Below are 24142 nucleotides of genomic sequence, written 5' to 3'. Positions count from 1 at the left end.
ATCCCATCCCGTTCCCTCTTCCCTTCTCGAACCCACCAAGGTTCGCTTCATTCATTGTTTTCTCTCTCTGTCCTTCTCTGTCCGTCCCTCTCCAATGGCCCCGAAATCCTCCTCCTCCCAGAAGGGAGGCTCGGGCGGCTGCGGCTGCACCCGCAAGGCCACCGCCGGCATGTCTTGCCTGCTCAAGTTCTTCGCCGTTCTCCTCGGCGTGCTCGCCCCCATCTTCTACGCCCTCGACCGCAACCTGGACCGCTTCTACGTCTTTGAACTGGACCAGCTGCGCGAGGTCTCGGCGCGCGGCATCGCCCTGCACGGCAACGACACCCGCGCCATCGTGCAGCACATCGTCGGCGAGCTCAAGACCGACGCCCGCGTGAGCAGCTACGTCAACACCAACGAGGACTGGGTCTTCAACAATGCCGGCGGCGCCATGGGTGCCATGTACATCATCCATGCCAGTGCGTCTCCTCCCCTCCCCCGCGTTGGCCCCTTGTCTCTGCTAACCGTGGATCCCACCTCCCCCTCCCTCCCCCTCAGGCATCACCGAGTACCTCATCATCTTCGGCACCGCCATCGGCACCGAGGGCCACACCGGCCGCCACACGGCCGACGACTACTTCCACATCCTGACGGGCACCCAGATGGCCTACGTCCCCGGCCAGTACGCCCCGGAGATCTACACCCCGGGCTCCGTCCACCACCTCCGCCGCGGCGACGTCAAGCAGTACAAGATGCCCGACGGCGGCTGCTTCGCGCTCGAGTACGCCCGCGGCTGGATCCCGCCCATGCTCTTCTTCGGCTTCGCCGACGGCCTCTCGAGCACGCTGGACGTGCCGACCCTGTGGAAGACGACGTGGCTGACGGCCAAGGAGATGTTGGGCAACCTGGCTCTTGGCAAGTTCTAAGGGGCTGGCGGCCCAGAGAGGCTGCGAGCCATTGCACGTCTACTATAGACGTTGGGGAGGTGGAGAGGTGGCGTGCAGCGATGGGTTATGAAGGAAACTTTGGGTACCATGTCATGCCATTCAACGTGATGGGAAGGAAAGGAGGGTCGCTCTGTGATAGACTTCAGCGGTCGATGGTGTCATGTGCTGTACATACACATACACACACGTACGCCGGTGGATCTGCACCTGACCACAGTAATTTATAATCATGACGCCGGAAATGATGGTGGTCTAGCAAGAGATGCCCTGAGAACAATGCCCGTGTCCCACGACCATCCCGCCGAGCCGCGACCTGGACGCTGCCGGGAGTGAGTCGACGCGGCCGTGTTCAAGCATGGCTATCCCTCTCTCTCATCAGGAGCTCGGCCCTTTATGTCAACCCGCGGCTCACCGGAGGCAGGCAATCAACCCTCTTTCAAGACGCAAACAATGCACGCGGTCGGTAGTGATGGGTATGGGACCGAGGTCAACCATCATCATACTCATCTTCATGATGCTGCCATGCTTGCCATTTCTCTTGCCATTTCTTTCACCTCGGATACCAAGCAACAAAAATAAAACTTTTTTGCTTTTTCATGCCCCTTCTTCGATAACTCCACGCCCGCATACCGCCAGAACGCCCATTGCAAGACACAGACAGATAAACAAACCTACAGACAGACAGACAGACAGACAGACAGACAGCCATGCATGTGTGAAATACAAGCAAGCGCGCCTTGAACCCCCGCCGCCGCCCGACCCTTCCTTTCCCTTAGATAACCCTCCTCTCTCTCTTGCTCCGTGTCAAGGTTGGATGGAACCCTATCAAGCATGCTTGTCGCGCCCCCAACCCCATACAGTTTTTCTCAAACGTTTTGTTCGCCGTTGCTCCGTGCCATAATGCTCCTGTAAAGTCAAGTAAAAGATAAAAAAAAACAAAAACAAAAAAAGAAACAAAAAAAGGGCGGAGATGGACAAGAGAACCATGGGTGTGGTAAAGAGGATGGATGAGGGTGAGGTCAGACCCCCCAACGGAGAGCCGCATCCGCAGGAAGAGGCGCGATAGCGCAATCGCGGCAGCCTGACTCGTGCGACTAGGCAAGCCATTCCTCGTCATCACGCTTCAGCCCCCGCATGACAAGGCCATCGTCCTCATCCTCGCCGTCCGAGTCCAGCGTCACCTGCTCGAGGGTGGTGATGTATCCATTGATGCTGTAAGGTGGAGGATTGGAACCCGAGGTGCCGTTTCCGTTCCGATGTGCACCGCTGCCGCCGCCGTCGTCGTCGTCGTGGTCGTCGTCGTCGGGCAGCATCCATGTCAGGCCGTTGGCCTGCTCCTCGAGCGGGAACACCTCGCGGGCGTACTCTTCGAGGCCTCGGGGACCCTCCCATAACTCGAGCGCATCCGTGGGGCAGCTCCTCTCGAGGTCGGCGTCGCCAAAGTAAGGGGGCTGCTTGGCCGGGTCGTCGTGGCCCAGGCCGAACAACTTCTCAAGCGCCTCCAGCTGTTCCCGGTAGCCTTCGGGGATCTTGACCTCAATCTTGATGGGGCCGTGGACGTAACGCACGGGACGGCCGACGCCGCGCGAGAACACCTCGCAGGCCTCGCGCGGCGACAGCATCTCGTAGGCAAGGGCGATGCGCTTGCCGCCGCCCCATTTCTTGACGCCGTCCTTGAAGATTTGCAGCACCGCCGGGCCTACGTCGTGCTCGGCGTCGAGCCACGGCAGCTTGACGTCGGGATGGAAAGGCGCTTGCCAGATCCACGAGCCGTCGGGCTGCGGCTCGGTGCAGAACAGCGGGTAAGGGAGCGACGTGAAGTTGTTGTTGTAGATGCCGGTGTAGACAAAGGTGGCCGGGAGGCCAATCTTGCGCACGTACTCCTCGACCTTGTGCTTCGACGACCACAGCGGCAGCGCTGGCCAGTCCTTGTTGTAGGCACTATGGTCTGGCATGGACGAGTAGACGTAGTGCTGAATGCCGGCCCTCTTGGCGGCGTCCGCCAGAGCCTCGCCAATCTTTTGCTCGTCCCCGTAGAAGGTTGTGTTGATGAAGGCCAGCTGGGCGCCGCGGAACAGGTCCGAGATGAGGCGGTGGTTGACCCCGATGCCCGAGATGGGCCCGTTGCGCGACACGTCGACATGCTCCTTGGGGTTGTCCTTTGTGTACAGCTCGCCGATGAGAACCGTGACGTTGGGGTTGGTGGCCACCTCCTTGGCGACGATGCCCTCGCGATTCCTCATCTGGGCGCGGACATGGTACCCGACGGCGGTGGCGACGCGGATGAACGAGGCGGCTTGCCGTCCGCTGGCGTTGATGACGGCGATGGTTTTGTCGGGCGACGGCATGGCCCGTTTCGCGGGACGGAAGGTAAGCGAGTTATTCCTTGACGTCAGCGGCGATGCTTCGGAGTATGATGACCTCGAGTGTTTGTGCCTTCTGTCGTCCGAGGTGTGGTGCGCGCCGCCGACGGCGCGGATGTCTCGGGGGACCGGCCGGATGGCAAGGTCCGAGTGTAGTTCGGCCGCCATCAAGAAAGACTCGGGCGGTTATCGAGGGGCCGGGGGAGGGGGGGAGAAGGGAGGTGGAGGGATCCAAGCGATGGTCAATGAGCGAGAGCAGGAAGACCAGTCGGTCGCTAGTCGGTCGCTAGGGAGGCGGTTCTCTACGTAGGGACAATGCAGACGAGATCGCCTGGTCCTCAGGGTCACGGTACGGCAGGACGGAGTCGGCGACGGATGATACGGTCCCTCTCAAAGTTGATGCTTAATCTGTGTCTCGTGCAGCGGTCGGGGTCGTGACAGGACGATATGGGCGCGACGACAGGTTGGCGCTGCGCGCAGGCGTATTACCGGTATGGGCTGGTGTAGTCGAAGAGGGAAGAGGGTTCGGAACGGGGACCGTAAAAAAAAAAGACCCGGACGTCACCGGCGGCTGTGAGACAGGAAGGCTCAGAGGCAACGGAGGTGGTGTGCAGTCGCAGCAGGCTGAATAGGGGGCCTTGATGGGCAGCCAACGCTGCACATGACGCTACAGGAGGGAGGAGGTCGGGACCGGTTGCGGGTGACCGAGAGGTCAAGTCGGTAGGTTGAAGCTCGGCACGGATTGGCGTATAATTTCTGGACCGTGTTTATCTGTTAGTGGGGTTCAAGAGAGCGATTGCGGGGCAATCGGCATGACAGGGACATGCTGATAAACGATTTCCCCGGGCCGGTCAAGGCGCCACAACAGAAACCAGCAGATACCGGTCTTGGATGGTAAGGTATCTTACCTTCCGGGTTGGATGAAACCAAAGTGCAAAGCGCACAAAGGCTGCTGAGACCAAAAAGTCGAAAGAGAGAGGAGGAGGAGGCAAGGCAGTAGGGGGAGAGAAGAGCGAGGTGGAGATGTCCAGGAAAAAGACGGTAAGGGAGAGAGCCCTGACGAAGCACGGGCAGTTGGATGGTGAGATGAGACGAAACCTCCAAGGCCTGGCTGGACTCGTTGGTCCGAGATGATGTGTGCGTGTGTGTGCGTGTGTATTTTGTGTGCGGCCTGGGCGCTACGAGGCCAAGATATCTTAGCATCTCCTTCTTCTGGACCCGGTTCCATCCACAAGATGAGCCCACCACCGGCAAGCTGTCCCAACATCCAGTAGGTTACCTCTAGTCTGTCCACATGACAAGCCGCAGCCAGGGATTATGGAGACCTCTTTCTGCAGTCATCGAGTAGGGAGCCCTAGAGCCTGGGCCTGCCCCGCCGGTGTTGCGACCGACAGGGAGGGTTGTGTGCGAGGCAGCGGCGGGAAAAGGGGAGACCTGGGCTCGTTTGCGCTTTGAAAGCCGCGAGCTAAGACAAAGCGACGGGAACGCTGTCCGAGCCGCTCGACGTTGGATGGTCAGGACGTCGACCGCCCGTCATCCCAAAGCTCCACCAACCCACCATACCCGCCAAGCATGCATCATGAGGGGAGATTATCCACTCCGTATCCACCACGGACAGCCGACCGAGCCACCGGACAGGCCAAAATCAAAAAAGTAAAAAAAAAAAAATATACTGCGTAGGCTTCTCTCACAGAGAACCTTCCAGGACTGTCTATCCTCGGTTTGCCCAATCGGGGGAGGCCGCTAAGGTCAAGAGCTTCTGCATGGGTTGGAGGCGCACTTTGAAGGGCGGGCCGAGCGTGAGAATCAAGGTGCAAGGCGCGCTGGCTGTGCTGGTTGGCCACCGACTTCGGATCCGGGGGGGCTTGAGGGATGCGACGGGATGGATGGATAGGGAAAGTGGGTGGGAAATCGTGGCTTCGAACAGCCTCGCTCGGTCAGCACTCACCACTCCCCCCTATAAGGGGGGAGCCAGGGAACAACGCCCATGGACGGACACATCACAACATGGATTGGACCGCCTGTGGGCGGATTCCCTCCGCAGAATCGCCGTCCTTCTCAGGGAACGGGTCGGGGCGCATGCTGCTCCCCCTGGCAGGGGAAGGGAGCGGGCTGATGCAACAAGGATGGTCCGGGAAAGAGAAAGCAGATGGAAGACGCACCCAAGAAAAAACCCGGATCCCGTTGATAACGCATGGGCGAGGTGGTGTGTGCGCGTGCCGCCGGCTCGCGCGAAGCACGGCCTGCAGGTGCGTCAAATATCAGCAGATCCGATTCTGGAGTTTCCTTTGCGTCGCACCCAAGACTGCTTTGCCCGAGATGTTAGCGGTGTACATCCCGTTCCCCAGACACGGTTCCGTTACACAAGGAGCGTAACAGGCGGGCGGGGCTACATAACGATACGGATAGCCGGGGCCGGCTGTAGCAGTGCCGCTCCCGGTCGCCGGACGCAGGGTTGGTTGACGAGGGTGGTGATGTGTACGTGTGTATATATGTGTGTGTCTGTGTGTGTTGTGTGTTGTGTGTTGTGTGTGTGTGTGTGTATCTGTGTGTCTGTGTGTGTCGGGTGCATGTGTGCTTGCGTGTGATTCGCACCGCCAGCATGGAAACGCCGTAAGAAGGAAGCTAGGTGCTGCTGGTCCAGACTGGGGGTGCGGCCTGGCTGCTGACACCTCCGTCTCTGGAAGCAACCTGGGACCCTCTCCCAAAATCCAACCCATCTCCAACTCGACTCCTATCCTCGGCATCTTTCGCTTGGGCGAAAGACGAACTCGGTCGGGTGACAGAGATAAGACGGGACTTCCCTGGTGGACGTCCGGGCGCGTTGAAAACGACCGGCGGCGTCCGCGAGAGTGCTTTGTACGACCCTTTGTGAAGAGCAAAAAAAAAAAAAAAAAAAAAAAAAGTTTCTACTGGCCCCCGCGGGAGGATCATATCAGTCACGAGAAATCGTCCAGAGGCTCCAGTCTATGCAGCTAAGCGGTTGTTGTTACTTGATGGCTACACGAGAGATCCAGACCCTAGGGCGATTCCCCGCCGTCGGCAATGAACCTTGGCCGACCCTGGCGCCTTGGAGGCCACGGGCCGACGAGGACGCTGGACCGAGAAGGTTTTACAGCGGATGGCGGGTGGGTTTTGGAGACCCGGGAGCAACATGGAACATACTGCGTACGTACTCGATGCCAGCCGTCAGCCGGTTGTGATGACAGACGCCGCGAATCTGGCCCAGCGGGAAGGCCGGTGGCCGCCAACACCGCCGTCCTCAGTACGGCCTCATTGCGCAACCAATGGATGCATGCCACCACCGCCACCATAAACTGATCCTCCCGAGGACCGGAGCATCGCCAACCTCGTCCAGGCCATTGGGCGATCAACTTCAGCCGGATCAGCTTCCCGCCATGCAACCCCAATCTACACTACCCCAGAAAAAAACATTTGATGGTAGCGGTACCGACTGGTTGGCTAGAGTGGGATATTGCCTGAGAGAATGTGCCATGTTGCGCTGCCCGTCGTAACCGACGCCGCCAGGTGGCCCGGCAGTCCTGCGGCCCGGGTCCTGGGCATGTGTTGCTGGCATGGTTGACAAACACGTTGGAAAAGGAACTGGCACGTCAGGCGGGCTGAAAGAAGCTTTTCAATTACGTACAAACGGCACCGCCAACTCGGCCTCCAGGAGGAGGCCTGGCCGTCGCGAAGCCCCTCTCGGCTTCGCGCCGTCACGCAATTCGTGGCACTGAGCCGGGCAGACCCCGGCATCTCCGCGGAAAGAGCCAGCAAAAAAAATGCAACGATGTGATGTTGATATTTTATTGCCTTTTTGTTGGAGTCACGCACCTCGTCATGTGGCCTGTCTGCTGGAGGGCGTGGGTGGGCAGCCGAGACAATAAAAAAGTCCAACCTCGAGGCAGGGTCCACCAAGGGTAGACTTCCCGACGACCAAGGTGGGGGTGTCGTTGAGCGGTCAGGGTGCTCGGCACTGGACCTTGAATTGACGTCTCCGCCGTGGTTTCGCGGTACCTTACCTGCCCCTAACGTAAAAAGTACGAGATGGCGCAAGGCGACACTAAGAACCCATACACAGTACATGCCTAGCCCTCGATTTCCCCGCAAAAAAACTACGTTAAAAGCACGATTCGACATTAGCGAAAGCTTATGGAAAGCGTGGGGGGGGGGAGGGGGAGAGCGAGAAGTGGCGAAGTGCTGCCATGCCGTCGGGGATGAAGCTGTCCACGTTATCTTTCTTTGTCCAGCATCGTAACTACCTAGTTACTGTGTAACTCGTTGTAACTAGGTAGGTACATAGTAGTTGGGTCGCAGAACCCAAAGCCCTGGGATCCACCCGCTGCGCCGGGCCCCGCCAGCTCCGATTCCGCAACAGCCCCGCCCCGTAACTTACGCTCCGTGGTTGTCAGCGAATACCACAGTTACACCACACGACGGACAGCCAACTCTTGTGACATTCGGGTGTGTGCTCTTCAGGTCCATGACGATCAACATGAAGACAACAGCTGAGCCCACCCCCACGAGCCAGCCTCCACGCAGACCCGACGATCCGAACCATCTGCGTCCGGGACCCAGCCGTCACACACACCGTAATCGCGTCCCCCTTCGGCCTTTCATTTTTCAACCCGCAAGCCCGATGGCAAGCGCTTCCAGGTGCTCCCATGGCACGCTATCCACTCTGAGAATGGCGAGATCGCTGCCGCTGATAGCCAAGGAGAAACCAACCAACCTTCATGCACGCGACGACGCACAGATCATCTGTGGCACGGCAAATGCCGAGACGACAACATCCAATCCTACGCAAGCCATGAACCCCCTATCAACTAACTACCTACCTAACCCATCGACCGTAGGCACCTAGGCAGGGTAGGCAAGGTAGGTAGGTAGGTAGGTAGGTATAGTAAGTAGCTAAGGTACCTTGGGTTACGATACCTTGGGTGCCAGTGCGCTTTTGGTGCGCTTGCATCATCATCTCGGGCGTCGTCAGATCTACGGCATCCACCTATCCGCAAACCATTCTGCACAGGACCTTTCCACCGTTCAGCTCGTCCTTGGTGATGGGGTTGGCACCGTCATGCCACCCCAGAAGACGCAAACCAAGGCCGGAGTCTGCTCATCCCCCCCTCATTCTCCACGGAAACCGCAGGATGAAAGAGGAAACAAGTAAATGATACCAACATCGCGTTGTATGGCGTTTCCCGGCTCGCTGTACATGTCGCTCGATGCCCCTGGCCCGTTTTTCATACGACGGCGTACATACGTGCTGGTGGTGAATGAGGCTCCTCAACATGGAGGTTGTCTTTGGCGTCTTTCTCTCGCTTTGAGTTATCCCTTCTGTATTTTCTGTAGAGCCACGGAGCGTCCGTCGGGACGCGAATGGGTGGATACTGGGACAAGCCTCACGATGCCCACAAGACTTGCAAAAAGCTCCTGGCGGGATCTTGACTTTCTGCTGAAGACTGGATTGCGTCATAGCGATCGGTCCTCTCGTTGGACGCTAAGCCCAATGACAGGCCCGAGGCCCCGCACCGTCTCGTTACCAGCAGAGGGAACGCATGAGTTCGCCCATTGCACGAGGCTCTTTTGATGTGCGCCGAATCGGTTCATGGAAACACATCGTCTCTATTACCATTTTGCAACGGGTGAGCATTATCACCGCCAGGCATTGGCCCCGGCGGGGAAAGGCGGCCCCGAAGCTTCAAAGTCCTATCTCCGGTTGACGACGCCTCTATCGGAGATGAATCAGCGAATCATTCTATGGTATTTCCACATAGTTCCCAGCTCCAATGTCCCAGTCGCCATATTCCCATCCCCCAGGGTGTTGTCGATATGTTTTCCTCTCCCCAACGCCAAAACCAAAATAAAAGGATGTGGTGCAGCAGTATAGAATCAACCCCCCTCCCCCCTCCCCCGGGTCTCCCTCTCCGGGTGAGCGGGTCAATGTTAGCCTTGAGGCGAGAAACTGCCAAGGATGTGTGGTCTTGGCCAGGCTGTAAAAAGCGTTCTTTCCATAGCCCCCCAAAAGCCGTAGCAGCAACAGCCCGGCTGCTTGGCATCTAAGTGTGCGCCGGCCGGAGTGCCTTTCGCGGGTCGAAGAATGTCGCATCAAGCGGGCTGCGCCCCGGAAGGGCCTCCTCATGTGGCCGGAGCGCCTGGCAGCCTCTCAATGACGTACTTGCCCTTGGAGACGGACATGATGGGCACACCCGGCACCTTGCGGATGCGCCTCTTCAGGTCTCGATCGTTTGCTGTTCCACAACCGTTAGGCCCAGCGCCAGGATAACAAGGGGTTGAAAAGAGGGCTTGACATACTGGCGACGATGTAGATGCGATGCTTCTGAATGCGATCCACAATGCACTGCCCCGCCGCGTTAGTCGACCTATCCTGTGTCTGGCATGGAAAAGGGGGAGGTTCGGTTCTTATTATCCACGTACGTCATCGGCATAGGTGCCCTTATGGTCGCATGTTAAACGTGTCCACCTTTCGTCGCGGGCGATCATGAGGGCAACGCGGTACTTGGGTCCCAGCTTTTCCAACTCGCTGCGAAGCTGTTAGAAGCAGATTGCACACGGCCGGCGGGACGAATACTCACGCCATGACACAGGATGTGATGATGATGTTGCAGGAAGCGTAGAGGCAGTCCATGGCCTGGGAGGGTTTGTCAGTCAGAGGGCTGCCGGCTGGTTGCGGGCTGGGTTGGTGCGTACGGTCTCGAGCAACGGGAGCTTGGCGCCGACTGTCCTTGAGAGGAAATTGGTATCCTACGGGAGTTAGTTGACACTGAAGGCCCGGTTCGGCGTTTGCGCCCCAGACATACCACGAGGACGTTGTAGGGCTATCGGGTAAGTCAGCAATGTCCAATCCACACATTGCCACGTGACCACTCACAGGAACAAGTGCCGTGTTGTGCTCAAAGAACATGGACGACGGCATCTGGGGGCTGAGGTGACAAGTCAGCAAGCCAGGTCGACGAGGTGAGCGGTCGACGAGGGACACACATTTCCCTGACGGCCTCCTTCTCCTTCTTCTTCAGGGCCATCTCGGCCTTCTTGACAGCCTCCTCCTTTCGCCTGTCATCCTTACGGCCGATCATGCGCTTGACCTGTGTTGCTGGTTAGCACATGTTCTCGAGGAAGGGGGGGTGTAAACCCATGAGATTCAGGTCACGTGCCGCCGCGAATTTTCTTGTCCGTTTGGCAACACCCATGGTGGAAGTCTGGCGGATGAGGGTTTATGAAATGCGGTCGGATGGCCAATCTGCTGGGAAGCGTGTTTCTTGGCGTCGGCAAAGAGGGGGGGATGCCAACGGGGGGTTGTTGTGGTCGGGATGGGAATGTTTGAGTTGCCAGAGTGATCTCAAGGACTGAACATGAACTGGACATCAAGGTTTGCATGAGGTTGCGGCCGCAGGTGCGAACCAAGTGCCAAGAATTTTGACAGCTGGCGGCATGTGCGTGCGATAAAAATGGTCCCAGAGGGGAAGAGGGCGACGGGTGGTCACAGTGTGAGACGGCGGGTGCTTGCTCCCAGCCACTGCATCCTAGCCACTTCATCCTGGGTCAATTTCATTCAAAGACCTGACCCTCTCTGAGACAGACATGCAAGATCTGCTCGCTGCAGAGGTTCAGACTGTCAAGATGACGGTGTACACTAGGTAGGCTGCTGCATGCAGGTTTCCGTGCATGCCTAGCGTGGGTCTGCAAATCCGGGCAATGGGCTTGTTTTTTTTATTCAGCCAAAAAATATGAACAACTCCATCCAGGGAGGAAAAGACGCGGTCGCAGGCTGATGAGCCGGCTTTGAGCATGAAGTTGAAGATCTGGGAACGAAATGAGACAACAGTATCTGGTCCGCCCTTGGCGACACTGTACGGCATCTCGGGGCCTTTGATTGGACGGACCAGACTCGGCGGCGGAACCGCTGCGCAGCATGGCGCCTCCACTCCCCCGGTTGAAGGCCGGCAGGGCTCGATGCCAGGAACGGCAAGGGGGGGGGGGGGGGTTGGAAATCTCGCGTTCTTCCCTCCAAGGTCGATTGGCTCTCCAGGTCGCTTTCTTGGCCTTTCGATCGTGCCTCCTTTTCCCCCTTCAGCCCACTTCGTACGCTTCGTACACCTTCGTGTCAGCCTCCAACACGAACCTCTCCCACCCGCGATTTTACGCCATGCAATAGCCTCGAAACCGTTCTTGCTCCTCCCGCTCGTGGTTGCCGACGGCTTGAAAGGCGCATCGCCTTCTCTCGTTTCGCTTCGTTCCGATTGCGTGCCATTGTCCTTGTCGTCAGCAGCGTCATCGTCATCGTCGCTGTCGCCTTCCCCTCGAACTCGTCTGCGCCGCGTGCTCCAAGATCTCAAACCGGCTCTCTCATTCCCACGATCCCTTCCTTCAGCATCAACTTCCTGTGGTCTTCCACCTCGCATGCTCTTCCTGCGCCGCTGACCGATCCGAGTCTCTCGCTGCTGCTCTTGCTCTCGCTCGCCTCCTGTCTCGCTTGCAACTCCCACCTGGTCCGTCGCACCAACGCCGCAGCCGCCGCCATGAGGTTGTCGCCGCTTCCGCCCAAGCGGGCTCTGCTCCCCGCTGCTCTCTTCGTCCTGGGTGCGGTGGCCCAAAACGACAACAACGACGATGAGCCGCAGCCGCAGCCCCCAACCACACGGCAGAACAACCAACCTCAACCGCAACCTACGACCAACCAGCAGCAACCAAACCCTCGACCCACGACCCAGAACCAGAACCAACCTCAACCGCCGCAGACGACGACGCAACGTAACAACGACCCGCCGCCGCCCCCGGCCACCGAGGAAGAGCCCAAGCCCACCGAGGATACCAAGAAGGACGACGACAAGGAGGAGCCACCAACGGAGCAGCAGCCAACCACGCGCGACCCCGTGACGCTCACGGGGCTGCCAGGGCTGGGCACCAACACTCCCCAAGTGACGATCAGCACGCTCACGGGCATGCCCACCCTGACTCGGGCACCCCCGACGGGGACGTACTCGTACCCGCCGCCGACCATCCCGCCGACCCGCGACGCTCCCTTCATGAACCACTCCACCCTTCCCGACGGCACCGTCTTCATCGCCGTGGGCGCCATCCTGGGTGCCTTTGGCGTGGCCATCCTCCTCTGGCGCGCCATCGTCGCCTGCCTTCTCCATCGCTCCATCAAGAACGCCGCCCTGGCCCAGCACGCTGCCAACAACGGCCACGGAAAGCACGGCAAGTCCGACAAGAACGCCGCCTCCTTCCCGGCCCCGCCTGCGCAGTTCTACAAGTACACCGACCGTGACTCGTCCCCCTCGCTCGCCGGCGGTCCTGGCGGCGCCGGGGGCACCACCGGCCGTCGCTCCCACCGCGGGCCCACCCCGTCCGCCACCCCCAGCCAGACCAACCTCTTCTTCTCCCCCACCGCCGCCGGTCCCTCCTCCGGCCTGGGCGCCAACCGCAACTCGAGCGTCCTCCTCCCCTCGGGCTTCTACGCCGCCTCCACCGCCGCCTCGGCGAACAACCACCATGCCCACGGTAACTCGATTAGCATGTCGACGCTTCGGCCCTCGTCGCGCGGCCGCGCCATGGGCCCGTCCCCCCCCGGCTCTCCTGACATTGGCCCCCGCGTCGTGTCGAGGAACTTTAGTTCGAGCTCTCTTAACCTGGCGCAGCCCCCGCCGAGCGGCACGCGCGCCCCGAGCGCGTACTTGGATGACTTGCTCGATGAGCAACCGGGCTTGTTCCCGCCGGCGGGGGGACCGACCTCGCCGAGAGGGGACGGGAGTCAGAGAGGGAGGTACTAGAAGAAGTGGCGGCGGCATGACGCTGGCTGGAGTGGGCTGCGGGAGAGGTCGGGGTTTTAAAAGGAGGTTTAGGCCTTGGGATTGGTTTTGTAATTCTTCTGCGGCTGTTCTTGTTTCTTCTTTCTCTCTTCTCTCTGGGTGATTAAGCCTGGCCGTCTGTGTTGGATATGGGGGCCAACCTGTGGCTTGGGTGGTTGTTCTCATTGCTGTTGTTTTGCGGGTAGCAAGCGGCATGCGGTTCTTGTTGGTCATGGTCATCAAGCACTCCCTTACGACATCGTCTAGGGGGTGTAGGTGGGTATAGCCTTGGTTTCTGGCCCCTTTTCTTTTCTTTCTTCGCATAGACGGTGTTTATCGGCAACGGGCCGCATTGGCGGGGCCCCTTTCTCTTTCTTCGCTTCTCCCTATTTTTGGCTCGGTCTTCGTAATGGTGCGGTACATGGTTCTCTTTCTTACAATTCACTATTTTGTATACTTCCGTCTGCCTTCACCACTAGTAATGAACTTGAAAAGCATGCTGTCGGCACACCCTTCGCCCCTGCTTCTCTTGATTCGCTGTGTTTCTTGAGAGAAGAAGCTGTTGTGCTGATCACCCATGGCATTCATTGTTACATCCATGTCCATCATCCTTTCAAGTCTTGGCCTGTTCCCTGCCTGCCTTGACGGCCATCCTCTCTCTCCCTCCCTCGGCCCGAGGTTTTGCTCCCCCCCCCCCCCCCCCCCCCCCAACCAAGATTGGTCAAGCTCTCCCGAATCATTTCGACTTGTTATTGTCTGTTGAAATCAAGCAGGTATCTCACATTCAGCCTCTCTCCACAACAGAGGACGATGGCCATCTGGTCTATGTCTTCTTGCCCATCTCTTGCTTTGTCTTTCCAGACATCTACCTCCCAGTCATCTCCTGGTCTTCCACCCTCACCACCTCCGAGCCTCAGATATACGCAACCTCAAGTGTTCCAGCAGGTACAGGTGCTTCAACTGCTGCTCAACATAGCACGATGGCACCAGAAGGAAAATAAAAGTATATATACCGTCATCCAGGGCGTAACTAAAAAGTCGATTAGTAAATCCAAAATATCCCAGCGTTCTCCGAGGCTTACACCAAGGTATTTCATATCAAGGCACATGAATCCCATCCCAAACCTAGGGAGACCATCTCCCTCCAACTCACCACCCCAGTTTACCTCTCCAATCTACTTCCCCCCAGCTCTTGGAGAGCCTCCCTTGCCCCCCGAATATCCTCCTCCCTGATCCCGCTCCGTTCGCACATCCCCCTAAAAATACCCCCTTGGCTCCACAGTTCCAAGGGTGTCCCCAGCTCTGCGATGCTCCCCGCATCCATAACACAAATCCGATCATACCCAATAATAGTCCTCAGCCGATGCGCGATGCACAACAGCGTCCTCCCCTTGAACGCCACCGCCATGGTGGCCTGGATCTTGTCATCCGTCTCCATATCCACGCTGCTCGTCGCTTCATCGCAAACGATGATGCGTGACCCCCGCACGAGGGCGCGCGCGAGGGCCATGAGCTGGCGCTGGCCGAGAGAGAAGTTGAGGCCGTCTTCTTCGACGGGGGTGTCGAGGTGGATGCGGTTGTTGGTAGCGGCGTGGGATTGACCGGCTGCTGCTGCGTCGTCGTCGGCAGAGGGGGACGGGCCTGGCACGGGGTCGGTCGATACCAGGTCGGCCTGGCGGAGGGCAGACCACAGCTCAAGGTCCGTGTGCTCGCCGAAGGGGTCCAGGTTGCTGCGCACAGTGCCGCGGAAGAGGGTTGGATCCTGCGGGATGATGGCAAGGCGCGAGCGCAGGTCATGCAGGCCGATGGTAGAGATGTCGATCCCGTCGATGGTGATGTGGCCGCCTGACAGTTCTACCAGCCGGAAGAGGGTCGACATGATGGAGCTCTTGCCGGCTCCCGTGCGACCGACGATGCCGATGCGCTCGCCCCCCTGGACGTGGAGGCTCAGCCCACGTAGAACGAGCGGGAGGCCCGCGCGGTAGCGCATCTCGACATTGTCAAAAACGATCTCGCCCTTATCGGGCCATGCCTTGGGCACCTCGATGGTCTTTAGGGGCGCCTCTTGCTCGAGCTCGGTGCCGTAGTAGCGGAGGCGTTCTACAGAGTTCATGCCGTTCTCGACCTCGGCCAGCTGGCGCACGGTAAACTGGATCATACCCACGATCGCCAGGATGTACGAGAGCACCAAGCCGCCGATGGACGGGTCGACCGAAAAGCGCGAGGTTACCACTAGAATGCCCGTCGTGAACACAAGGGCGCTTCCTATCATGTCAAGTCGCACCGACAGCCACCGCTGGTTGGAGAAGGTAAGGTAGTAAGCCGAATTGACGTCGTCGATGGCCCGGCGGAGGTCGGCGACGAAGCGGTCCTTGAGCCCGTAGGCGCGGATGCTGGCGATGCCCGACAGGCCTTCGGAGAACTTGGCCTGGAGATTGGACCGCAGGATAGACTCGATGCGCTTGACCTCGCGAGCCGAGGCACGGTAGTACGAGGTGGCCAGCAGGAAGACGATGACCAGCGGCACCAAGGCGATGACGAAATAGTAGAAGTAGGCGATGATAAGGATGAAGACGGCGATGATGCTTCCAACGCTGAAGAAGTACATACGCATGGCATCCGTAAGAGTGTTGTCCATGACATCGACGTCGCGACTGAAGCGGTTTGTGATGCGGCCGAGCGGCGTCGTGTCAAAGAAAGACATGGGTGCCCGCAGCACCCTCGCCACTGCCTGGCGCAACATCTCCTTGCTGGCGTGGGTGCCGTAGGTGGAAAGCGCAAGCATAAAGGCAAACGTTAGCAGCGCCTGTCCCGCTCCGAGGCCGCCATAGACGCCGATGTAAGTCCCCATGCTGTAGCCGAACTTGTCCGAAGTCCACCAAGAGAGCCAGAGATTGGTGATGATGTTGGATCCCTGGGATATGATCAGGAGCGCGAGGACGATGGGGGCATTGATCATCGACCCGGACGCCCGAATGTAGGTGGCGTAAACGGACCACGGGACGCTCGAAACAGCTCGCTCCTCGGCCTGCATCAAGCCTTTGGATTTCTTCTTCTTTTTCTCCCCAGGCTGATCATCGCCCTCTTGCACCCGGGCAGCGGCGCTGCTGTCCTTCTTCTCTTCGATAGCCGTCGTCTCCATGAGCTGCCTGAAGTCCTCCGAGGTCTCCCTGAGCTTGTCGAAGGTGTCAACGGCGCGGATCTTGCCCTCGTCCATCCAGATGATGCGGTCGCAGCGGCTCAGAACCCAAAGCTGATGGGTGGCCAGGATGCGGCATTTGTCCTTGAGGAGGCCGAGGATGGCGTTATCGAAGATGTGGCGGCCGACGTGGGCATCGACGGCACTCAGGGGGTCATCAAGCAAGACGATGTCGGCATCGAAGTAGATGGCGCGCGCAATGTTTAGACGCTGCTTCTGTCCGCCAGAAATGGTGATGCCTCGTTCTCCAATCTCGGTCATGTCGCCGTTGGGCAGCATGTCGAGATCCCGCTGCAGGGCACATCTGCACGGCGTGGGTTAGCATTGCGTTACAACCACCGGCTCTTCCGGGGGCGTGGACAACTTACGCCTTGATAACCTCGTCATACCAGGGCTTGTCCATATCCTTGCCAAAGAGGATGTTTTGCTTGACCGTGGCGTTTTGGATCCAGGCATACTGCGGGCAGAAGGCACGGGATGCGCCGAGGATCACCTCGCCGCTCGTCTTGCGCATGTCGCCGGCCAAGGCCGCCAACAACGACGTCTTGCCGCTCCCAACGGTGCCGATGACGGCAACAAGCTCATTCCTTCCAATCTCAAAGGTCAGGTCCCGGAGCTTGAACGGCTCGGGATCCCCCACCAAGGTGCTGCCCGCTTCGCTGGAGTCGGGGGCCGAGCCGTCATGCGGAAGGCCCTTCGGCTTTGGCGGTGGGGATGCCTTCCCAGAGACCGTCGTTTCGGAATCCTGCGTCGGCGTCCGCTCCCACGTAAACGAGGCATCGCGCATCTCAACGGCGCTGGGGGCGTCGGGCTTTACGATGGTCTCCTCCTCGCGCTCTTCGGCCAGCAGGAACTCCTGAATGCGCACCAGCGAAGACCATGCATCCGTGACCTGGCCGAGGACCATGGGAAGCATGTTCAGGGGCATGCGCAGGCCGTTGAAGAGGGCCAGCGATGAAAAGACCTCGGCGGGCCGGAGGCTGTGGTTGGTCAGAGAGTAGGTGATGAAGGCGAGCATCGAGGCGAAGATGGGCAGAGAAACGCCGACTGCTAGAATGGCGTTTCGGATGGCTAGCACCACCTGGATGGCCGAGATCTCGCGTTTGCGCAGCTCCTCCAAGCGGTTGAGAAATGAACCCTCCCAGCCGAAGAACTTGACGAAGCGAACAGACTGCAGGATTTCCTGCGTTAGGCCGACTCTCTGGTCGGTAATCCGGTTGATATGCTTCCTGCGGGCGAACAGGCGCTTGACGGCTTTCGAAAGGAGCGGCATAACGACGACCAGCAAAGCAAAGCCGGCCAGGGCGCTGTAGGTCAGGTTGACGAGAAGCATGGCCAGGGTGATGAGGCACTGCAGAGGAGCGGTCCATGTGATGTGGAAGAGGCCGAAGGCTTGGTCAACTCGGTACGTATCGACACTCATGAGCGCCAACTGAGACAACGTTAGCCTCGCGTCACGACATGGAATCTCTTTCTTTCTTTCTGGGATGATTTCACGACTCACAATTCTCCCGTTATCCCAGCCAACGCCATCTCCCTTGATGCCCGGCCCGCCAGCAGATGGCCCCTTCGCCACTTTTGCTCGCCTAGCCTCGTCCTTGAGCCGCTGCTTCTCGGCGGCCCTCACAGCGGGGATGTCAGGCAAGTCGGCACCGCCGGCCCTGGCGCGGCCGGAGATCACCATGGACTTTTCGTAGATCAAGCTAATCAGAGAAGCCCTCGACATGCCGCCGACCAGCATGCCGCGGTAGACAAAATGGTTGATGGTCAGGCTCTGGACGACCTGCATGGCGGTGACGCCAATGACCAGGCCGATCCCGTGGCCGATGTCGGGTTCGGGCAGGTTACGCAGGCCGGCGAACCAGGCGTCGGCGGCGAACTGGATCAGGTAGCGCAGAACGAACGGCGACATGACCTGCAAGACGGCGGAGATGAGGGAGCAGAAGCCACCGAGCCAAAACTCCCAGAAGAAGGCCTCGTTGATGGCCCAAGCGAGCGGGAACTTTTCGCCAGCCTGGACGCGACGCTTGAACGAGGCGCGCAGCTTGTCGGTCCGGGGCTCGACGGCGCGATCCGGGGCGACGGCGTAGATGTCGTTGGGCTCGAGCGTACGCTTGTAGCCGCGATTCATAAGCGGCGCGATCCAGTGGAAGACGAGCTTGCTGAGGAAGCCGGCCGTGTACTCCGGGGACGGCTCCTTTTCCTTGGGCACGGGGGGTGTCTTGCCCCATCGCAGCGGGTTCGGCTGCTTGTACCATGGCTTGTCTTTGGGCAACCGACTCGTCGCCGCTGCGGTGCTGGTGAAGCTGGTGGCGGTCGCCGCCGTCCTCACGCGGTCCAAGTCCGGGCGGCGCGGGTCAGCCTCCTCGGCGTCCTCGGAGGGTTGCTCCACGGCGCTTTGTGACTGCCGCCGCGAGTCATCGCTTGCGACCCCTGACTTCTCATCATCTTTCCTGCCAGACGACGCATCGCCATGCTCAAGCTCGGGTTTTGCGGCCGATACAGGGTTAGATGTGTCGGCTGCCGGCTGCTTCTCGTCCTCGCGAAAAGAATCCGCCATGGCCGAAGGGGCCCTGGTCACTCAGACCAAGCAGAAAATAGACGTGCTTCTTGGTGGGCTGGGTACGCGCTGCCCAAAGCCTGTGACGAGCATGCACATCAAGTCTTATACAATACTAGCGCGTTCCGGTGGAGCAGAACCATGCAATGCAATGCCAGGGGGTGATGACGACGACGCCAGTGTGGATGCCACGCTGCACGATAACTGAGTATAATCAAATAAATAATGGCAAAGGGAAAAAAAACCGAAAACGAAAGGCAGAACCAGGGCCGTGGGGTACCGTCGGTTTCTAGGTTGGCTGTCGATGGACCTTCGCTAATCGACGACGTAACGGCTTAGAAATCACGAGCAACCTTTTCTCCCTCGAGATCCCAACCGGCCGGGACCGTGATTCTGGATGCGACGAACCAAGGAACAACGAGCACAAGAAGCAGGAGATCGTAAACGGACGGCCACTCTGAGCCTTCCGTGGGATGAGGCTGCTCTTAGCCTTATTCGCCCCTACAACACTCACCTCGAAGCCCGCCCTTGCCCCCTTTCACCTGGCCCGGTTACCGCTCTTTCCTCACCCATGACGGTCCCCACAGTCCTCACGTAACCTTCACCACAGTCTTGGAGTGCCCAAGGTACGCTGGTAGGTAGGCCCCTACCTACGACACCCTATTTGGCCACCTTCTTTTCTAGTGTATAGCAGGCGCGGAAGAAGTCTCCAAGGGCCGGGTGGGTCAGCCTTGACATTCCAGGCAGGGTTCAAGGTTGACGGATGTCTTGAACTTCTTGGAAGTTGCGGCGCCTTGCATGGAGCTCCACATTTCGCCGCAGCCCGCGCTCGGCGGACGGAAATCGCAAACGCCGACGTTTTCTGCAACTCACCAATCACCAGGGCCTCGACCGCTCGTCGCGCTCGTTGGCCCCGGAGTTAACACCAATACCCGCCGTGCCCGATGGAAGGCGAATGACGGGCCGTTATTGACCACGAAGTCGTCGTCGTCCCGGATTGGCGTAATAGGATGGCGCTCGGGGCTCTCTCACAGCCCCAATCGCTTTCAGAGGACGTAGTATCTCTGACGCGGCGTCGGCAACAGCCACACTGCCTTACGACACCCCATCGAGCCAATGACCAGATGACGTACATCGGAAACAGAACAGAGCCCTTGTATGCCGTTCATCGGCAACTGGACGAGCTTTTCATTTGGGTCGCTGAGGTTTGCGGAGATGATGGAATGCCAGCGCCTGAGTCGCGGCTATCCACCTAGCATCCAGCAGCGTGGGCTGTTTGGAGTTTCGAACGGCTGCACCGACCACAACCCTTAAAGACTCGGGCCATATGAGTCAAGTCCCCGACGTAGAACCCATCTGTCTGGCAAGGCTTGCCCATCCAGGACGGCGGCGTAGTCTCTCGCTGTCCTGAGCTGTGTAAGCGGCCACCTGTTTGGAGGAAAGGATATTGACATCACACATCGCAGTAGACAGACACACTGGCGGAGCAATGCAGCCACCGATGGTGAAGAATCGGTCTTCGTTTTTGATCTCTCTGCCCAAGCCGTATTCTACCTTAGCCGGCCGTTCGTCAGGAGAGAGAGTCAGGACAAACAAAGAACACACAAGCGCCAGAAGAGGGAGACAACAAAACGCACTTCAACATGACAGGTTATTTATTCTTCTAGCTTTGACAGTACCACGTCTGAAATACTCCGATGCCGATAGACAATCTTACTAGGATCGGCCACCGTCGGCGGTGCATCGTATGCAGACTCAAACACACACGACAGGTCAAGAGCAAGGAACACCGAATTCACACAAGCGCAATCAAGCCAACCTTCAGTGGTCGAGCCAACAACCCACAGAGCCAAAGAGGGGAAACCAACCTTACCTCTACTTACCTGGTCTCATAATTGGGCGCTCGTCCATCCATCAGAGCGGCAGGGTGAGACGACTCTGCAAGTAGCCGCAGAATCGATCTGACCAGAGGGAGACACCCAAACCCCCTCAAGTGCCTGAGTCCCGAAGGACATCGTCAGCTCATCAACGCACCCAGACAAGGCAACTCACCTGTTTCTTTGCGTTTTTGTGCTGTTCCATCCCATCCGCGGGCTGTTTGTTCGCCTGTCTGCCTGTCCAGGGTGACCAAGCCCGGGACCAGGCTGGAGGGTGTTCCCGTCGTCTCCGCATCCGCGATCGCCCGATGCTTCTTCCAGAAGACGCAAGCAGAACCGTGAACAAGGCCGGTGGCTATCAGCCAGCCGCCCGCGGTACTTGCGCCTCGCCTCGGGATGATGACGGGGAATGTGTGGAAAAAGGATTCCATCTGTCCAGGCGAGGGTCAAGCGTTCAAGGTTGATTGTTTGTCTGGTTGGTTGGTTGGCTGGTTGGATTCCACGGTTCACGCATGACAGGACGATCGGCGAGTTGTATGAAGTGGTCACCAGGGCGAGAGGAAAAAGACGAATCGAGGAGGCGAAACCGACCCTCTCCATCAAATGCGCACAAGTCGCCGTTGATGGGTAGTTAGCCAGCCAGCTGGTCAATTCGACCAACCGGAATCCAGCAAAGAAAGCGGTTGCCAAAAAAGATTCGAGAGAGGCATTTGCTTTGGTTTTGTTTGCGTTTGGTTGAGTCACGATCAAGGCGCGTATGGGTTGAGTGTTTCTGGGTTATCGCATCATGCCGACTACGGAAGACTGGAAGACCCCGGCGACGAATATAAAAATCGCTGTTGGTGCGGAGTCGTCACAGATTGTGTGGGAAAGTTGGTGTGCCGCTTGCCGTCAGAGGGCGCAGAGAGGAAAAGAGAAGAGAATAATCGTACAATGGCGGCCACCATCCCACTCTCCGTGCCGAACCAGACCCGAGGGGGAGCGAAACCGAGCGACCTGTGCTGGTGCAGACTGAAGCCAGATCCCACTGCTGCCATCACGGGCCGAATGTGTCGCACCATCAAGGGTGGTAGAAAACTCTGCGGAACCTGTCTGACGAAAAAGGCGATGTGCCGAACCCGGGCCATTAACCCTCCCATGACTGCCGTGAACTCCAAATCGATCGAGTTTTGGGAAATCCGAATTATGTCCCCATGCCCAAAGCGAGAATGAGATAAGAAAAGAAACACATGCTGCAAGATGCAAAGGGAGCAAGCCAGCCAACGGCAGCCTTGAGACCGAATTGGCATTTAACGACCACCTGCAAACATCAGCACTTCCGGGGGTTACTTCGGGGGGGGTGGGGGCATGTGTGTTACCGTAGGGCTCGCGGGTATCGCGGGGAGCAGGGTCGGCATAGCCAGAGCTCGGGCCGGAGTCGCGAGGGCGAGAGTCACGGTCGCTGGGGCGGTCGTAGCGGTCCCGGTCGTAGCTCGGGCCACGGCGGTCATCGGGACCACCACGGCCGCCGCCGTAGCGATCGCGATCATCACGACCGCCGTAACGATCGCCCCGGCCGTAGCCGTCATCGCGGTCACGACGGTCATAGCCGCGGTCATCACGGTACTCACGGCTGTAGCCACGGTCTTCGCGATAGTCGCGTCCATAGCCGCGGTCGTAACCACGATCGTAGCCACGATCGTAGCCGCGGTCGTCACGGCCGTAGCCACGGGAGCCACGGTACGAATCATCGCGGCCATAGCCACCACCGGAGCCGTAGCCGCCGCGGCGACGATCATCGTAGCGACGAGGATCTGTTGGAAATGATTAGCCAACTGGTTCACCCACGCTCACGGGTTGAAAAGGAGGATTGGTTAAAAGACGGGAGGGTGGTATACCACGCTTGGGGGGGCCGAAGTATTTTCCAGGCGTCGGAGTGCGAGGGCGAGCACGGCGAGCCTTCTCGATGTTGAGGCTGCGGCCCTCGATGACCTCGCCGCTAAGACCCTGCATGGCGGCGTCGGCCATCTCGGAGGTGACCATCTTGACGAAACCGAAACCGCGCGACTCGCCCGTGTGAGGGTCCCTCATGATCTGGCACTTTTCGACCTCGCCGTACTTCTCGAAGAGGCGCTGGATTTCGGCCTCCTCGATGCGCGGGTGGATGCCGGTGACGAAGAGGTTGGAGCCAGGGTTGACGCTGTCGTCGTCCTTGTTGCCGCTGTCGCTCTTCGCAGGAGCGCTGCTTGTCGTGGATTAGCCGATGGTTGTCATGACTGAGCGGAGCAAACGAGCTGCTTGGCGCGTGCGACGTACCGGTCATTGCCGTTGGGCGACAGGGAGCGACGACGAGAGTCGTGCCCATCGTCGCGACGAGGCGACGCACTACGGTCGCGGTCGTAGCGAGGGCCATCGTCTGGAACAAACAAAGGCGAGTCAGCATAATGCGGTCGAAGAGCGCCAGCAACGAGCTGCATGGAGCTACCGGGCACGGGTGGAGCGGGTGAAGGAAAAACAAATAAAGACGCGTACCATCGTAGCGCTCGCCGGTCGGCTCGTAATCCATCGAGGTAGTGGCCATGGTGATGGACTCGGGTGTGGCTGGTTGGAGATTTGGAGATGGAAACGGAGAAGAAAAGAAAAAAAAAAAAAAAAAAAAAGAGGATGAGGTTTGGGTTGGGGAAGGATAGGCGAGCGTCAGCGACGTGAAATCAGAATTGGGAATCGCTAGCGCGATGGGGAAAATGGAGTGTGACCCGGAGAAGGGAAGGCTGCGGGAGAAGAAAAGGCGACCGTGGGTTGACCGAGAGGTTCAAGAACCCAAATCGACAAAAAAATTGTCAAAAGAGGCTGGAAGAGGGAGAGGGTTGCCCGTCCGATGGCCACAAAGAAAAGCTGTGTCTGCTGGGAGCCGGGCTGGGTGAACGAGGCAGGCGCAGCAAGAAAGGAGACAGGCGAAATTTTTGGAGGCGACGAGCTGTGCTGTGCTACAAACACGTTTGGGTCTGGGCTGCCTGCGTGCTTGCCACCCTCCTCCCCAGGGAGCCAAGGCGCTAAGCTTGATTGGGGTTGGCGAGGCAGCGTCGCTGGGCGAAACTCGGGGTAAGGCTGTCAAAACGTATACGCCCCGGCATTCAATCCTCGGTGCATCATCCCCTTCCGGAGCATTTTGTCGTCTGTGCCTTTCGCTCTCTGAGCTCTCTGCTGCGGGCGATCGACATTCAACCTAAACACGCCTTGGATTCGATCATTGTCATTCGAGCAATGGAATCACCACCAGATGACTTGACCAAAACAGCCGTGGCACGCGCCCACGAACCCCTGGCTGACCCATCCGGGGTTGCCGTGATTGAGCTGCGATTGGTTGCCCCATTTTGTAAGGCTGCAAGCCTCTACGGACTGGAAACCCGTCACGAAAACGCACCA

At 58.8% G+C, this 24142-nt stretch overlaps 7 protein-coding genes across 7 annotated transcripts; 2 read left to right on the top strand and 5 right to left on the bottom strand.

The window, feature by feature from the left end:
• Nucleotides 1-94: 94 nt before the first annotated feature.
• VTJ83DRAFT_3538 (uncharacterized protein) lies at nucleotides 95-905 on the top strand (the record flags this gene model as incomplete). The annotated part of the gene is made up of 2 exons (XM_071009927.1): nucleotides 95-458; nucleotides 538-905. 2 exons carry the CDS (start codon nucleotides 95-97, stop codon nucleotides 903-905), a joined length of 732 nt encoding a protein of 243 aa, XP_070867416.1.
• Nucleotides 906-2020: 1115 nt separating this feature from the next.
• Nucleotides 2021-3457, bottom strand: VTJ83DRAFT_3537 (uncharacterized protein; the record flags this gene model as incomplete). The annotated part of the gene is made up of 1 exon (XM_071009926.1): nucleotides 2021-3457. The coding sequence occupies one exon, from the start codon at nucleotides 3455-3457 to the stop codon at nucleotides 2021-2023; it is 1437 nt and encodes a 478-aa protein (XP_070867415.1).
• Nucleotides 3458-9427: 5970 nt separating this feature from the next.
• On the bottom strand, nucleotides 9428-10500 carry VTJ83DRAFT_3536 (uncharacterized protein; the record flags this gene model as incomplete). Its single annotated transcript, XM_071009925.1, has 9 exons — nucleotides 9428-9540; nucleotides 9605-9650; nucleotides 9728-9833; nucleotides 9886-9941; nucleotides 10001-10054; nucleotides 10111-10128; nucleotides 10182-10233; nucleotides 10292-10395; nucleotides 10465-10500. 9 exons carry the CDS (start codon nucleotides 10498-10500, stop codon nucleotides 9428-9430), a joined length of 585 nt encoding a protein of 194 aa, XP_070867414.1.
• Nucleotides 10501-11829: 1329 nt separating this feature from the next.
• Nucleotides 11830-13083, top strand: VTJ83DRAFT_3535 (uncharacterized protein; the record flags this gene model as incomplete). The annotated part of the gene is made up of 1 exon (XM_071009924.1): nucleotides 11830-13083. The coding sequence occupies one exon, from the start codon at nucleotides 11830-11832 to the stop codon at nucleotides 13081-13083; it is 1254 nt and encodes a 417-aa protein (XP_070867413.1).
• A 1180-nt stretch (nucleotides 13084-14263) lies between these two features.
• On the bottom strand, nucleotides 14264-18860 carry VTJ83DRAFT_3534 (uncharacterized protein; the record flags this gene model as incomplete). Its single annotated transcript, XM_071009923.1, has 3 exons — nucleotides 14264-16604; nucleotides 16669-17732; nucleotides 17805-18860. The coding sequence occupies 3 exons, from the start codon at nucleotides 18858-18860 to the stop codon at nucleotides 14264-14266; spliced, it is 4461 nt and encodes a 1486-aa protein (XP_070867412.1).
• Nucleotides 18861-20908: 2048 nt separating this feature from the next.
• Nucleotides 20909-21337, bottom strand: VTJ83DRAFT_3533 (uncharacterized protein; the record flags this gene model as incomplete). The annotated part of the gene is made up of 1 exon (XM_071009922.1): nucleotides 20909-21337. One exon carries the CDS (start codon nucleotides 21335-21337, stop codon nucleotides 20909-20911), a length of 429 nt encoding a protein of 142 aa, XP_070867411.1.
• A 689-nt stretch (nucleotides 21338-22026) lies between these two features.
• VTJ83DRAFT_3532 (uncharacterized protein) lies at nucleotides 22027-23297 on the bottom strand (the record flags this gene model as incomplete). The annotated part of the gene is made up of 5 exons (XM_071009921.1): nucleotides 22027-22037; nucleotides 22096-22530; nucleotides 22615-22958; nucleotides 23033-23132; nucleotides 23249-23297. 5 exons carry the CDS (start codon nucleotides 23295-23297, stop codon nucleotides 22027-22029), a joined length of 939 nt encoding a protein of 312 aa, XP_070867410.1.
• Between the last annotated feature and the right edge of the window lie 845 nt (nucleotides 23298-24142).

Source organism: Remersonia thermophila, chromosome 3 (assembly GCF_042764415.1).
Source record: "Remersonia thermophila strain ATCC 22073 chromosome 3, whole genome shotgun sequence".
NCBI classification, from domain to species: domain Eukaryota; kingdom Fungi; phylum Ascomycota; class Sordariomycetes; order Sordariales; family Chaetomiaceae; genus Remersonia; species Remersonia thermophila.
The sequence above is the reverse complement of the archived record's forward strand: the minus strand, read 5'-3'. Positions and strand labels throughout refer to the sequence as shown.